Source organism: Notamacropus eugenii, chromosome 3 (genome assembly GCF_028372415.1).
Source record: "Notamacropus eugenii isolate mMacEug1 chromosome 3, mMacEug1.pri_v2, whole genome shotgun sequence".
Lineage (NCBI taxonomy): Eukaryota > Metazoa > Chordata > Mammalia > Diprotodontia > Macropodidae > Notamacropus > Notamacropus eugenii.
Genome location: NC_092874.1, coordinates 256,042,432 through 256,058,587, shown reverse-complemented (window position 1 = coordinate 256,058,587; position 16,156 = coordinate 256,042,432). Strand labels below are relative to the sequence as shown.

General features: G+C 36.8%; 1 protein-coding gene across 2 annotated transcripts in view; it reads right to left on the bottom strand.

Annotated features, from left to right (window-relative positions):
* Nucleotides 1-16,156, bottom strand: part of ZDHHC17 (zDHHC palmitoyltransferase 17) — a 104,103-nt gene that overhangs the window by 62,551 nt on the left and 25,396 nt on the right. For both annotated transcript variants that reach the window (XM_072655434.1, XM_072655435.1), the window contains exon 2: nt 966-1,069. In XM_072655434.1, the coding sequence (XP_072511535.1) occupies nt 966-1,069 (104 nt within the window). The remainder of the gene's footprint in view (nt 1-965; nt 1,070-16,156) is intronic.

Sequence of the window (16,156 nt, the reverse complement as noted above, 5' to 3'; positions counted from 1 at the left end):
ACATGGTATTCTAGAAGAGACCTGACCAGGGCAGAATAATAGCAAAATCATCATCACTCTCACTCAGAATACTACGCCTTTATGAATGTAGCCTAGAGCTTTTCTGGCTTCCATGTCATATTATTAATTAGACTCACATGAGACCTAATTAGATCATGAATATCATCCATGTTAGCTATACCTTCCAAGCTTGTTGTCATTTGTAAATTAGGCAGGTGTGCCATCTATGCCTTCATTAATAATGATATTAAACAGAACAAAGGCATGGGTTAGACACATTCCTCCAAGATAATGACCCCATTACATCATTACATTTTGTGTATCATCCAGCCAATTCACAATTCTCCATCTTATTCACAAGCATAGCACTTTGTCAAAAGCTCTGCTGAGGTATAAACATATTACGTTTATAGCATCCCCCAATCAACCAATACAGGATGTGAGCTTTTTCTTGAAGACAACTATCATGTGTCCCTAAGTCTTTTCTACAAGATAAACTTCACCATCAAGTTCATTTGATCAATCCTCACATGACAAGATTGCAGGGCCTTTAGCATTATGGCTGCCCTCCTCTAGATGCTTTCTGTCTTATCAAGGAGAGTTTATCTTGTAATTAACAATATTTAATGAGATGATGGCCTAGTTCTTTAGCTAAAATTTCACATATCTGAAAGTCACAACACTCAATGCATCATACAAAGGCTTTTCTAGATACCACTAAATGATAGAGGGAAATGAAAAGAAATACCAAACTTTTCTTTTGGAATGCCAAATAATTTCTTCAATTAAGTCTTATTGTTCTTTGTTTTGTTAAAGTATAAAGAGATTAGGATTTAAGAAGAAACTATGCTTAAAATGTTTATACGTATAAAAAGGAATAAGTAAAATTATAAGAATGTTAAGCTATTTACAAGCTCAAGATGGATTTACAATCCTATAAATCAAAATAGTAAATAAACACTTACTGTGTAGCTTTGACTATGTCCCATGTGCTATAATCATCAATGTGGCTTTTACGTCCAAGAGGCTCACCATATCCATGGTTATAATGGCTTTGAGGCTTGATTTCCTATGAAAGAGAAATTTAAAATAGAAAAGTAGCTTATTAAAATGGAATTAACTTACTAAGGATGCTTTCTAAATATATGAAAAATGCCTGTGAAGTAGTAGCTATTTGTCCTACAACCACTTGGAGATCTTTGGAGGAGAGGCATATAGCACCAGGCCTACCTCCTGCAAACTAAAAGAGGGGTAGAGTCAATACTAGAGGTATCTGTCATCTAAGGGAAAACCTGGTTAAGTAGGGATAGGCTCTTCACTACAATGCTGAATAGCAACAAGTACATTTTTTTTTAGCCACAGCAACCCAGGAAGCCAATCTATTCAGCATAAGAGGGCTGCAGTCTGCATTATGGTGACAAAGGTTAAGTGGCAGAGGTTGGATTTAAAACTAAATCTTTCCACTACAGAGATTAGTGAGTGATAGATTTAGAGCTGGAAGGGATTTCAGAACTTTTTTGTTCCTCAGTTTCCCCAGCTGTACAAGGGAGAATATAAATGAAATCACATTCCTGAAAGTCTGCAGTATGGAATATAGACACATACATATGATATGAGTAAACTGAATCACTAGAAATCAAATTCCCTGTTAAGCCAAGAATGGTATCTAACAATGACACTCCCTTCTTGGTCTTAGACCCACATCTGGCAAAAATTAGTGTAGTGCTGGAGAAGTTACCTAACCCACTGTTTAGGTCACAGCTTCTGTAGCTGTAAAAATGAAGGGTCCAGATTACATAATGTCGAAGAACTGCCAAGCCTATATTCTAAGGTTTTCTATATTGCAGTATGTAAACTAGAACTAATGTAAAAGAATTTTCCTGAAGTTGACAGGCGGAGGCACTCCTAGCTATAGCAGTTTCACAGGTTAATGAAGAAATAAGAATACATCTCAAATGCAATTTTAAATGGAAAAGATAAGTAGTAAGAATATGAGAAAGAAAGGAACAGGTATGGAGTATAACGTAAGAAATAATATGGGATTAATCTACATCATATGAGTAAGCCAAAACATTTGGGGGAGGTCAGACAAATTTAAACTGCCGTATATACAGAGTTGACTTGTTCCCTATAATACACAGTAATTCCAAATTTTCTAAGAGTCATTACTATATATCAATCAAGTAAGCAGTCCATATTTTAAAACAATCTCAATAATTGTAAAAGAAGTTCAAGTCATGTGTTAGGTTAGAGTATTTCTCAAAATATTACATCTGAATATATTTGGATTTCTCAGGAAAGGAAATGACTCAGTGATAAGGAAAAGGGGAGATATAGAAAAAATACTACAGAAGAAAGAGAAGTACTAGACACACCAAGAAGACCTGAGAAAATATGCATAAACATTTGAAAATAACCCATAAAAAGGAAAGTCGTTACCTACCAGTTATTTTTCCAAAGATAATTAACTCATTTTACCAGCAGATGGCACCATAAACAGATATCCAACTAAATCTACTTCAATTAAAATCACAGGATTTTAGATATAGAAGAAACTTCACTGTCAACTACTGCTGTCCCTTCCTGTTACAAATACGTACACTCCAAGAGCAATGAAAGGCATTGCCTATAATCACAAAAGTGATGTTGCAGAGCTTGAATTTAAACCTAAATCTTCTTGCCAGAGAGACTGGAGAATCACAGTTTAGACCTGTAAGGGATTTTCAGAACTTCTGAATATGAAAGATTTAGGTTCACATTCTACCTCTAAGGTGTGTCACTATGAGAAGCCATGTAAACTATCCATACCTCAGTATCTACCAGCTGTAGGAAGGGAATAATAGTACCTCACAGACAATAATTTATGTAAAGACCTTTGCAAATTCTAAAGGTTATTTGTCAATTAGTATTATACAATGCAAGCTAGTCTTTCATTATTCATGAATAGCCTTGACAAAGGGGATATGTGACAGTCAAGGCCCTACTGTGGAAAGTTTCCAATAAATAAACCTCACTGATGACCATGGCCTTACATTATCATTTATTTTTGCCACAGCCCTGTTTTTATGCCTGGCCTAAGATAAAGCTGTTGGACTCTTGGAAATGGACATTAAAAGAACACTGAGATATCATTTTATACCTATCAGACTATCAGATTAGCTAAAATGATCAAAGGGGAAAGCAACAAACATTGGAGGGAATGTGGAAAAATTGGAACACTAATTCACTATTGGTGGAACAGTGAACTGATCCAACCATTTTGGAGAGCAATCTGGAATTATGCCCAAAGAGTTATTAAACTGCCTATACCCTTTGTCCCAGCAATACCACTCCTATATCTGCTTCCCAAAGTAATCACAGAAAAAGGAAAAGAACCTATAAGTTCTAAAATATTTACAAGCAACTCTCTTTGTGGTGGCAAAATTGTGGGGGGATACCCACCAATTGGAGAGTGGGATATATGACTGTGATGGAATATTACTGTGCTACAAAAAACGATGAGCTTGATGATCTTGGAAAAACATGAATAGACACACAAAAATCATAAAGAGAAATAAGCAGAACATTGAGAGAAATGAGAGAACAGTGTATAAAGTAACAATAATATCATGTTAAGAACAAATATGAGTGACCAAGTCATTTTGACTATTATAATTACCCAAGTTAACTACAAAAGGTATACGAAGGAAGATGCTATCTGCATCCGGAGAAACAACTCATAAATAGAAGAATGTATAGAATGGTTTTATACACACACACACACACACACACACACACACACACACACACACACACACACACACTCTTGTGTCCAATGGTAGCCATTTCTAGGACAGGAGTGAGAACTAGGTGTGAGAGGAAGAAAAAAAAGGAAAAAAAGAAATTTACATAACAATACTTTATTATAGGTTTAAAAGGAATAGCAAGTTGTACATAATAGATTTGAAGTTTCACATACAATCATCTCTTCTTCTATTCTACTCTATGGAAATGCTTGTTTTATTTCTTAAGTTCAGATTAAAATAAATATTTTTTTAATAAAATACAAAGGCAGTATGGTTTGGTGCAACACAAATTTGGTGTCGCCAAAGTCCTGACAGCCACCTACTGAGTTACCAGTGTGACCTTGGGCAAGTCATTGCACTGAGATGGGCTTGTTTCCTCATCTGTAAAATGAGGATGGATTAGAAGATTTCTACAATTCCTTCCCCATTCTAGATCAATGATTCTATGTTCTTAAATTTTTATCTATTGAAGTGAAATTACTACAAACAAGTGGAACGGACTTACTATGATACATAAAAAAAATTAATTGTACATTAAAAATACAATGCAAACAAGAAAAAAATAAAAAATACAGGGAGAAAATCTTCATAATGAATAGAGTAGATAAAAATTTGGCATACAGAATTCATAGTATGTATAAGAATATCCAATTTGATCAATTCACAATTGAAAAGAAAATGAACACATAATTCACAAGAGGGGAAATTAATTATAAATGAATATACAAAATATGCTCCACTTCATAACAAAAAACAGCAAGCCAAAACAAACATGAGGTGCTACTTTATAACCTTCAAATTCATAAAAATAAACAAAAACAACAACACGTATGCAATTCCTGAAGCCCTCAGGGTAGGAGTAGGAGGGACAGACTGTCTACTTAGAAGCATATACAAAATATACACATGGTAATTTTGTAAGGGAGACATTAATGGCTGGAGGGGATTAGGAAAGGCTTTAATTAAGAGGTGGCATCTAAGCCAATACACGAAGAAAACTTGAGCCACTAAGAATAGATGAGGTCCAGTGAAGTGAGAAGGAACACCTCTGCAAGGAGAGTAAGAAGGTCTGTTAGGCTGGACTACAGAATCTGTGGAGGGGAGATTTGTATAAGAAGGCTGAGAAGTCAATCAACAACTTTTTTAAAGTATCTAATATGTGGCACTGAGTAAGCACTTCGAATATAGAGAAAGATGCACTCCACCCTCAAACAAAAACAAAAAAGGTCCCTCTCCTCAAGGAGCTCACAGTCCAGAGGGAGAGACAACAATCAAACTACAACATACAAACAGTCTCTATAACAGGATAAATTTGAGATAATCTCAAAGAGTAAGTACTAGCGTTAACAGGGGTAGAAAAGCCTTCCTGTAGGTCTTTAGCTGACACTTAAAGAAACCCAGGAGGCAGAGGTAAGGAGGGACAGAGTACCAGGCATGGAGGACTGCCAGAGAAAAATGCTTGCAAGTAAGGCAATGGAGTGTCTTGTGCCAGGAACAGCCAGTGACTGGACTGAAGGGTGAGGGGGGTGTTGTCAGGTTAAGGTGGATGACAACTAGAAGGGCCGAAGGGCCAAATTACAAAAGCCTTTGAATGTCCAAGAGAAGATTTTATATTTGACCCTAGAAGTAATAGGGAACTATTGAAGTTTAATGAATGTGAAGGAGGGGAAGCGACAAAGTCAGACTTGGGCTTAAGGAATGTCAATTTGACAGTTGGGTAGAAGACAGAATGGAATGAGGAGAGACTTGAGGCAGGAAAATTAAACAAGATATTGCAATAGTCCAGACAACTGACTGAATGGGGGAGGGAGGAGTCAAGGATGACTCCCTAAGTTTTGAGTTTGAGTGACTAGGAGAATGGTGGTACCCTGAATAGTACCCTGAAGGACATTAGGGAAAGTATTAGGGAAGGAGGGATAATAAGTTAAGTAATGGATGTGCTGGATTTAAAATGTCTATAGGACATCCAGTCTGAAATGTCCAATAGGCAGGTGAAGGTTCAAGAATGGAGGTCAGGAGAGAAATTAGATGTGGACAAACAGATCTGACAACATGTTGAGACATTACCTGAATCCACTGAAGCTGATGAATTCGCCAAGGAAAATAACATAGAAAGAAAAAGAGAAGAGGGCTGAAATAATATATAGAGAAGAAGGCCCAGGAGGGGTCCTAGAGGGATACCTCCACTTGGTGAGTACGGCCTGGATGAAGATCCAGCAAAGGAGCAATTAGACATGTAGCAGAACCAGGAGAGAGCAGTGTCACAAAAATCTAGAAAGAGTTTATCAAAGAAAAGAGAATGATTGACATTGCCAAAGGCTATATAGATCAAGAAGGATGAGGATTAAAGGGGGGAGGGAGAATCATTAGATTTGGTAGAGATCATTACTAACTTTGGAGAGAGCAGAAGCCAGACTACAGAGTGAAGAGAGTAAAAAGAAAGGAAACAGAGGCACTGATTATATAAACAGCCTGCTCAGGGAAGTTTAGCCATGAAAAGAAGAAGAAATATAGGGCAATAGCTCACAGGATGGATGCATAAAGTGAGGAGGTTTTGAGAATGGGGAGACATGGGTGTGTTTGTATGAAGTAGGGAAGAAATGTGGGATGACAGAGGGGGCAAAGTATTGGAGAAGATGGAATAGAAGGAGGCCACTTGGACATGTAGAGGAGTTTGCCTTGCCAAGGAGAAAAGACACCTCTTTATGTCTGAGCCCTATTTTAAAGGCCTTAAATTCCAGAGGAATTTGTATTTGATCTTAGAGTTAATAGGGAACCACCGGAGCTTATCAAGCACAGCTGTGACATTGGTAGACTTGTGCTTTAACACTCTGGCAGCTATGTGGAGGGTGAGTGGGGGAGAGGCTTTAGGCAGGGAGACCAATTAGGAGAATACTATAGTAGTAAATAGGTATACCCCAAGACTGAGTCTTGGGCTTTTCTCTCTCAACATTCTCACAGTGACCTTACCGGATTTCATGGTTTCAATTATCATCTCCATGTCTTGCTTCACCAACTTCCTGAACACCTTCAACTGGACGTATAGGTAGGCACCTCAAATTCATTATGTCCAAAACAAACTCACTGCCTCCCCTCACTTACTCACCTAGGTTTAACCTCTTAAAATCATCCTGGACTCTCTCTTCCCTCATTCCATATCCAATCTGTTGTCATCCTACCTCTACATCTCTTCCAAAAGATTTCTTCTCTTTCCTCAGGTGCCCACTACTCTAGTACAGGCCCTTTCTAACAGAATAGCTGCACCTAGTCTGGAAGCAATAGCTTCCCAACAGATTTCTTTGCCTTTGACCTCTCCTTTCTAGATGCTAAAACTACCAATGATCTCTTAAGTGTCAAACTGATATCCTTTTCTCAGTTGCCATTCTTCTAGACCCTTATAAGTACAGCATTCACACTGCTAACTACCCCTTTTCCTAGACACTCTCTTCTCTCTGTTTTTTTTTTTCCTGAAATAGGTTTCTTGACTCTTCTGCCTGGAGGCTACTACTCAATCTCTATTGCTGTATTAATATCAAATGGTCAATCAATCATTTAACAAGAGGCAATGAATAAGCACTTACGATACAGCAAGCACTCTGCTAGGCAATGGGGATACAAAGACAAAAAAACACCAGATAAGACAGTGATTCTTAACCTGGTATCCATGCACTTGTTTAATATTTTGATAATTGTACTTTAATATAATTGGTTTGTTTTATAATCCTATTAACTTTATTTTATGCATTTAAAACATTATACTAAGCTCTACCAAACTTCCAAAGGGACCCATGAAACACAAAGAGGTTAAGAACCCCTCCTTTAAGATAAGGTAGAAATTACTGTGTCTTTCAAAGCACTTCAGAATCTGGCTCTAGCTGTTGCAATTGGACTTCACATTAACGTCCATTCTATGATTCAGCCAAGCTGATCTAACAGCTGTTTCTTGTCCTTAACATTTCATCTCTACCTTCACGCCTTTGAACAAGCTGCCTGAAAGACTTTCCCCCCTCCCCTTCACTTTTCTATTCTCCTAGCTCCCTTCAAGGTTCAGCTCTAAAGTCACTTCTTTTAAGACCCTACTCCGAGCTGATAGCTTCTTTTCCTAGCCACCCCTACTCTTGTTAAAAATACTATCATGTACTGATCTGAGTATAAGTTGTTTCCCCATAGTAGACTATAAGGTGCTTAAGTGCAAGGACTATTAGGTTTTACCTTTATATAAAAGCTTACTGAATCCCAGCTCTGGGCACATGTTACTATATGGGCACAAGGAAAGGGAACGTTCCCGTATGTACCAAAATATTCAGGTTGTAGTTTTTGTTGTGGGGAAAAAAATGTACACAGTGGGTGCCCTATGATTGAGGAAATGACAGAACAAATTATGTTAAATGAATATAGTATTATATATTGAAAACCACACATATGAGGAATGTACAGAATAAAATCTTAGCTCTAGAGGACTAATGATGAAATATTTTTTCCCTGAACAGAGAGGTGGCAGACTACAAGTACAAAATGAGGCATATACTCTCAAACAGAATATAAAATCACTGTGCTTGACCTACTTCTTTGTTACAGGTATATATGTGGGAGTGCTATCAAGAAGTTAGTGATTAAAAATCATTAATAAGACATTAAAATATATGGCTCAGAATCAAGAACTGAAAGAAACTAAAGGACTACACACTTCTATATAAAATGCTTCTTTTAAGCAAAATTCCACAAGGCACAAGAGAAGATGAACATTGAATGACAGCATAAAAAATGAAATGGACTATATCTTAACTGACTGGAATTAACTGATTACTGATACAGAATTATTCTTGCGTCAACTCTCTGTGCAGCTACACCACTGACTTGTGACAATCAAATCAAAATCAAGGCCAAATAAATGGCAATGACACTTTAGAATATAAACTCATACAAAATCTTACTGTGAAAAATTGGGCAAAGGAATTATAGAAACCTTGGTATACAACCCAATTAAAAGAGTTTAGTCCTAAAGCATTAAAGGAAAAAACAAAACAAAACTGGAGGAATTACAAAGACCCCAAATGGGAAAAGACACATCAACATCTCTACAGCATACCATGTCTTCCAGTCAGTGAAGCCACTGTATTTGGCTCAACACTATAATCATTGATATGAAGCACGAAAAAGTAGAAATAGCTCCAAAGAAAAGAAAGATGGAAGGGGCAGTTAGACTATGTCAAGAACGGCATAAAATTCCACAGTAGAGGTTTACACTGGAGGAGAAAATATGGAGGAATCTGAGCGATCAGTTCTCAATAAAGAGAGGAAGAGCTCATATAGTTTTACTACTGAAAAAGATCAAGAGGGTACCAATTCACATGTATACCTACTCTCATATGTGTAAAATCTTTATGAGAATGCTCCATACCACACAAATAAAGGAAGATGGAGTTTTTAGCAAAGATATGGACAATGTTGGAAGGGCTACTACAGATAACACTAACACACTACTGAGGACGGTGAACTGGTCCAACAGCCCTGGTCCAACAATTCTTAAAAAAAAAAATGCAATTCAAGACAAGTGACTGAACTGTTCTTACTTTTGGCCCAGCAATCTCACTGCTCTTATATGCCTGGGGTGTGCTGGAGTAGATGCTAGTTTGTTAAATTTTCAGCGTGAGCATTTGCACCTCAGAAATCAGTAAACTACAAATCAAGACTTGATTTATTGCTTGTTGACTGTCTAATATTAAATAAATGACATAGCATGCATAACCTATATCAGATTGCTTGCCGTCTTGGGAAGGAGAGATGGGACAAAAAATTGGAACTCAAAATCTTATAAAAAAATGAATGTTGAAAAACTATCTTTACATGTAATTGGGGAAAAAAAACATTATTTACAAAAAAAAAAAGAAAATGACATAGAAAATGTTAATAATGCAAATTAAACTTAAAAGTTTGTCCTGCATATATTTTTCTAGAGAGCATATATTTTGCCCATTGTTAAACATTAACAGTATATCACTGCATACATTACCCCAAGAAGATGAAGGACAGAAAGGACCCATATATCAGTCAATGTGTCAGTTAAGAAAGACTTATTAAATGCCTACTATGTGCCAGACACTGTGCTAAGCACTGGGGATATCAAGAAAGGCAAGACAGTCCCTACTCTTAAGGATCTGAAAGTCTAAAGTAAGAAAATATGCAAACAATTAAATACAAATAAGATATATATATATATATATATATATAGGATAAATTGTAAATAATAAACAAAAGGAAGGCACTAGAATTATGTTATAGGAAATTGAGAAAGACCTCCTTGGTAAGACTTTAGCTGGAACTGGAAGGAAGCCAGGAGAGGTAGTGAAAAGGAGGGAGTGCATTTCAGGCATGGAGGACAGCCAACGAAAACTAGGAGTCAGGAGTCTCCCAGAGCTGGGAGATGGAGTAACTTGTTCAAGTAATAGCAAGGAAGCCACTGTCACTAAATCAGACGATGTATGTGAGGTGGTATATGTGTAAGGCAGCAGAAGACTAAGTATATATAAGACTGAAGTGGGTGAGGAAAAGGTCATAGAGAGCTTTAAATACCAAAATAAGTATTTTATATTTGATCCTGAAGCCTCTGGAGTTTACTGAATAGGGGAAGTGACACACAGTCAGACATGGAAGGTGGAGCACTAAATTCTTCCCAAAGGTTTCCTTTATAGAGAGCAGGATTTGGACTTTACAGCTCACTCCACTTTCCACCTGAGTTGGTTTCAACTCCACTGAACAAGAGCCAAGTACTCACTGGAGTCCCATCCTCCCAATCCCTTTTCCAGCTTCCTTCTGTATATTGTCCACTCCCATTATATTATAAACTCCTTGAGGGCAGGAAGAATCTCTGTTTTTCTTATTAATATCCCCAGCATCTAGCACAGAGCCTGGAACATAGAAGTTTCTTAATAAATGTTTACTGAGTTGAAATGAATAAACCAAAGGCAATCACTTTAACAGTAGAGTGCAGAATGAACTGGAGTGTGAAAAGAATTATGTCAGAGAGACCAGTCAGCAGACAAATAGTCCAGAGGTGAAGACCTGCACCAAAATACTCATAGCAGCACTTTGTATGGTACCAAAAGAACTGGAAAAGTGTCCATCAACTAGAAAATGGCCAAACTGTGGCATGTGAAAGCAACTGAGTATTACTATGTGCTAAGAAATGACAAATGTGAGGAATTAAGATTAACATGGTAATGTGACTGATGCTCAGTGAAGTAAGAGGAACCAAAACAATACACACACTGAATACAATATGATACAATACAAAAGGAAGCATAACTGAATAACTGCAAGGATCACTCAGACAGGGAGAAAAGATAATAAAAACTATCTCCCTCTTCTTGGCAGAAAAGGAGCAGATGGGGGAAAGGGGCAAAATATGGCACATACTTTTTGCTTAAGTGCCTTTTGTTATTTCTGGGAACATCAGTGATATTTTAATATTTTTAAAATCTTTATGAGAATTTACACAACAGGTATCCTTAAAAATATTTAAAAGGAACAAGAAATCTTTTTTCTTTTCCAAAATAACACTGCCCCATTGATTGTTTTAATTTTTATCAGTTTGCAAGTGTGAAGCAAAACCTGAGAGCTCAAGTTGTATGTGGTTACAAAGACCACCTCGATCAGGGTAAGATCTGGTTTGTTCAAGCCTGTCACACATATTGGCTTTGTGACCTTGGCAAGTTATCTGACCTGTAAGACAAGTCACAGAACAACAGTCAATATGCATTGGTAAAGGGATTTATCGCTGGAAGTTCCCAGTTCACATGGAAATCAAAGGTTCAGTTTCTTAAAAAATTACGAGGCCTGGTTTTCCCCCCCCAAATAACTGGAAGGTATAGCGAATACAAGATCTCATTATGTTTACCAGTTAGTAAAAAAAAAAAAAATATGATTTGATAAAACAAAATACAGCCTTAAAAGTTTGCCACCAAGGTGCCTCCAATGTTAAAGACTGATTGAAAGGCCAAACAACAGAGAAAGCTTTGTTCACTGACCCTTCGATTATTAGTATCAAACAAGCCATAAAACAAGGAGACATCTGTTTGTCAAAGGTGTCTGCTACTGTCATGGGGGAGACCCAGGGCAAAGTACAAATGGAAGGGGGATTCCCTGGTGAGGGACTCCAGATGCTTCCTCTTTCCAATGACAATTCACTGATTATATCAAGATGAAGCAGCTTGTGCCTCTGCATGGTGTTCATGTAACATTTGGCCTGTAAGGATTAGTAGGTCTGAGGTATGGTGAGAATGAAAGCAATTGCTCCTTTAGTGAGGTTACTCAGGGAATAAAAATTGCACCAAGTGAATACATCATAAGGCATTCAAGTTACCCTAGATCATGGAGAAAGGAACGTATTATCAGCAATAAATACAGGATTAGTCACAGAACTTAAGAATTAGAAGGGACTTCGGTGGCCATCTACTTCAACCCATACTGGATAAAGAATCCCCCGTACAACACATTGACAAGTTGTCCCCCAGATGGTTTTACAACCATCAGTTGTTGAAGGGGTATCCACTACCTTCGAAAGCGGCCAACTTCAGACTACCACTAACAACCACATGGTCACTAGGAAAAATGGACAAGACAGCCTGGAATTTTTTTCTTTTTATTTCTCCCCTAAATAAAGAGGAAAAGAAGAGATATGTATAGAGAATCTTTTGTTTTGTTTTCATAAAATAAGTAGTAAAAATGAAATGGGATAAGAGATATAAAATTATCAGTTTGATTACATAAAGTAGAACAAATAAAATCACTGCAGTTAAAACTAGAAGAGAAACAGTTAACTGGGGGAAATCATTATAGCAGGTCTCTCAGGTTAAGGCCCAACATCTGAGATGTAATGTTTGTAAAGATCAGAAAACCAGGAAGTAGTATAATAGATAGAGTACTGGACCTGAAGTGAGGAATACCTAACTAGATCCCATGCTGGAATGTTGTACTTCCTCAACTCCCAAGCCCTCCAATTGTAGTACCTTCCCTCTGTTAATTATTTCCCAGTAATCCTGTTGTCTGAGGTTGGATTTTCCTCTAATTTGTTTATGCTATGACATTTTATATCTAGGTGGTGTATCCATTTAAGCAGGGTTTTTAACTTGGGGTCTATTAAGTTTGCTTTTAAATATTTTAAGTATTTAAAAAATTAGTTTCCCTTGTAGTCTGATGTATTTTATTTTATACCTTTAAAAACATTATTTTGAGATGACTTCCAGAAGTTTCACCTGACCACATGACACATGAATATTTTATTTAGAACTTATTGTGATATATACTGTGAGATATAAGCCTGAGTCCAATACTCCCAAACTGCTTTCCAAATGTGTAAACATTTAGCACTGAAGCTTTGGCTAAGTCACTCAAAATTAAGAAAAATATTTTAAGTGTTTTGGTCCAAAGTCTTTTGTCTCACCTGAATCAAAGACCAGAGAGGGATCTTGATTCTCTAAAACTAAGCAACTTAATTTTGGGATGGTGACCAAACTAAGAGTGAAAAGTCTCTAATTTAATTAAGAGAAACTGTCTGTTCACCTTAGACCAGAATGTAAGGAGTGGTTAAGAAGAAATAATTGGTTTGGGGAAGATGTTTTCTCCAAGGATGAATCGCTATTAACATCACAATTCTCTTTAACTTAAAAATCCTCAATTTAAATTGCTACCTTTGTTTGTTGTATTTTGTTTCATAATTACTATAAAATAAAGTGGAAAGTGCCTGTGTTGGCCACAATTACAAACAACAGAGGGAACTTCTTCTATGTCCTTATTACCAGTTGGAAACATTTATATAAATTGTCTCTGACAAACTTTTACAATGCAGAGCTGAAAATTTTTTTTCAGGCAATTTTCCCTGTACTTTTTTTTATCAAATAGAGAGTCCTCACCCCAGTGAATAAAGTCCTTCGATTTATCAGACACAATGTTCAATTGCTTTTGGATCTTTTATCCCTAATCTGTTTCAATGATAATCTTTTCTTGTTTTTTAACCAGTACCAAACAATTTTGATGGGGATTGCCAAAGTATAATTGAAGCATAATACTGCTAGGCTCCCTTCGTCCCATTTTTTTTCCCTTGAGAATCTTGACCTTTCATTCCTCCTGATGAGTTTTATTGTTTTGTAGTCCTAGAAAGTAATCCTTTGGTAAGCTGACTGGTATGATACCAAATCCCTAACTCAATTTAAGTAATAGTTATTTTTACATTAGAATGGCTCAACCAGGAACAATTAGTTTCTCTCCAATTATTTGTCTTTATTTCTGTAAAGCCTATTATAGTTTTATTCACATAATTCCTATGTATCTTGGAATATATTCAATAGTTATTTTCATGGAATTTTTCTTATTTCTTGTTTGGTTTTGTTAATAATCTACAAAAAAGGCTGATAGGTTTTCTGGATTTATTTTATATTCTGTTACTTTTTTGCCTTTTATTGGTTATAGTTTTTTTTTTTAATACACAGTGGTCAGGCGAGTGTGTTTAATATTCCTACTTTTTGCTTTTATGCCTAGCACATCAGCCATTTTTGTAAAGGAACACTGCACAACTGATAAATATGTATATTCTTTTAGTTTCTCATTCCATAACTGCCAGAGAACAAGCATATTTAACTTTTCTAAATTTCTATTCAGGTCCTTAACTTCTTTCTTGTTTATTTTGTTATGAGATTTGTTAGGGTATGAAAACAGCATACTGAAATCTGCAAATTATAGTTTTGCTGTTCATTTTTGTCTGTAATTTGTAGAATTTTTCCTTAAAATACTTAAATGATATACCACTGAATGCATACATATTAACCACTGATAATACTTCATTATCTTTTAGTCTTTAAGAACAATATTTATTTTTTCTGTTCATGTCTTTTAACCGTGTATATTTTTATTGTCATGTAAACATGACAGCATGTTTACCATTCCTGTTTTTTAGGTTTACCTGATGCATAATCAGTTCTGCTTCAGTTCTTCATTTAAATTTTCTTGTAAATAAAATAGTACTGGATTCTCCTCCTCTTCCATTTTACTGATGAGTTAATCCCATCCCCATTCACAGTTATCACGGTCAATAGTTTATTAACTGCCATTATATCTTCTTATACTTTCCTTATCTTTTTCCTTGGGGAGGGGGGATGGGCAGCGGAGAATACTAGTTATTTTATAATTGAAATGGTCAAATCTCACTCATGTCCCTATGTAATTCTGATACTGAACAATAGTTCTTAAAATGTCACACTCTTGGACTACAGCTGTATATTTGTAAAATGCAGAAAAAGTCAGAGATGATCTTCAGGGTCCTTTCTAGCTCTAAATGTATAATCCTAAGTAGGCAGAATGTTATGGATTAAATCAGCATCAAGGTTCTGATTAGAATATTTATGGCAATGGTACCTCATTAGAAGATGTTATCTCCTAGAATGATAGTTCTAATTGCTTGATGACAGCAGTACAAGAACACAGATAAAAGGAACCAAGAAAAGGAAAAGGGCAATTTTTTTCTGTGGCATATCTAGCTGTTTTCAGGGTTTTAATAAAATTTTCAAAACTAAATTTATCTGAATTGAATTTTACAAAATGTATGGTATTCAGGCATTCTTAAAGTGGGGAAGATGGGGGATGGCAGAGCCAAGATGGTGGATTAGAAGGACAGACCTGCTTTAGCTCGACCCCATTGCCCACAAAATAACTGTAAAAAATGACTCTAAACAAATTCTAGAGCAGCAGAAGCCACAAAACAACAGAGTGAAAGAGATTTCCAGCCCAAGACAGCCTGGAAGGCCAACAGCAAGGGTCTATTGCACTGGGCTCAGAGCAGAGCGCAGCCCAGCCTTAGCCAAGGATGGAGCAGGCTTCAGAGCATGGAATCATGAGCAGCAGCTGTGGTACCCAGATTTTTCAACCCACAACGCCAAAGACAGCTTCAAACGTCAGTAAGAAAGCTCTTTCACCTGGCTAAAAGTATAGGCAGGCCCCAGGCCTGGACCCAGAAGCATCCACTTTTGGAGCCCCTGGCCTAAAGACCACAGGGGAATTGAGCAGCTGCTCTGGATCTCAGTTCTGAATGTGTGGTCCTGGGGTGAGAAGGAGCACTGGCGTGGTAGAGCTGGTAGAGACTCTGGAGAGGGAATCCTACTCCCAGATACTGGGCAGAAAGGTGTACTTGTGGTTGCTCATAGACCAGAGCACAGACCATAAGAGTAAACTCCTCTCCCTTGATTGTGCTACCTTGGAGGAACTGAGAACTTACAGGTCGCCAGATTATACCCTAAACTTGACAAAGGACTCAAAAGTCAAATAACTGGTAGGGAAAACGCCCAAAAAAGGGAAAAAAAATAAGACTACTGAAGGTTACT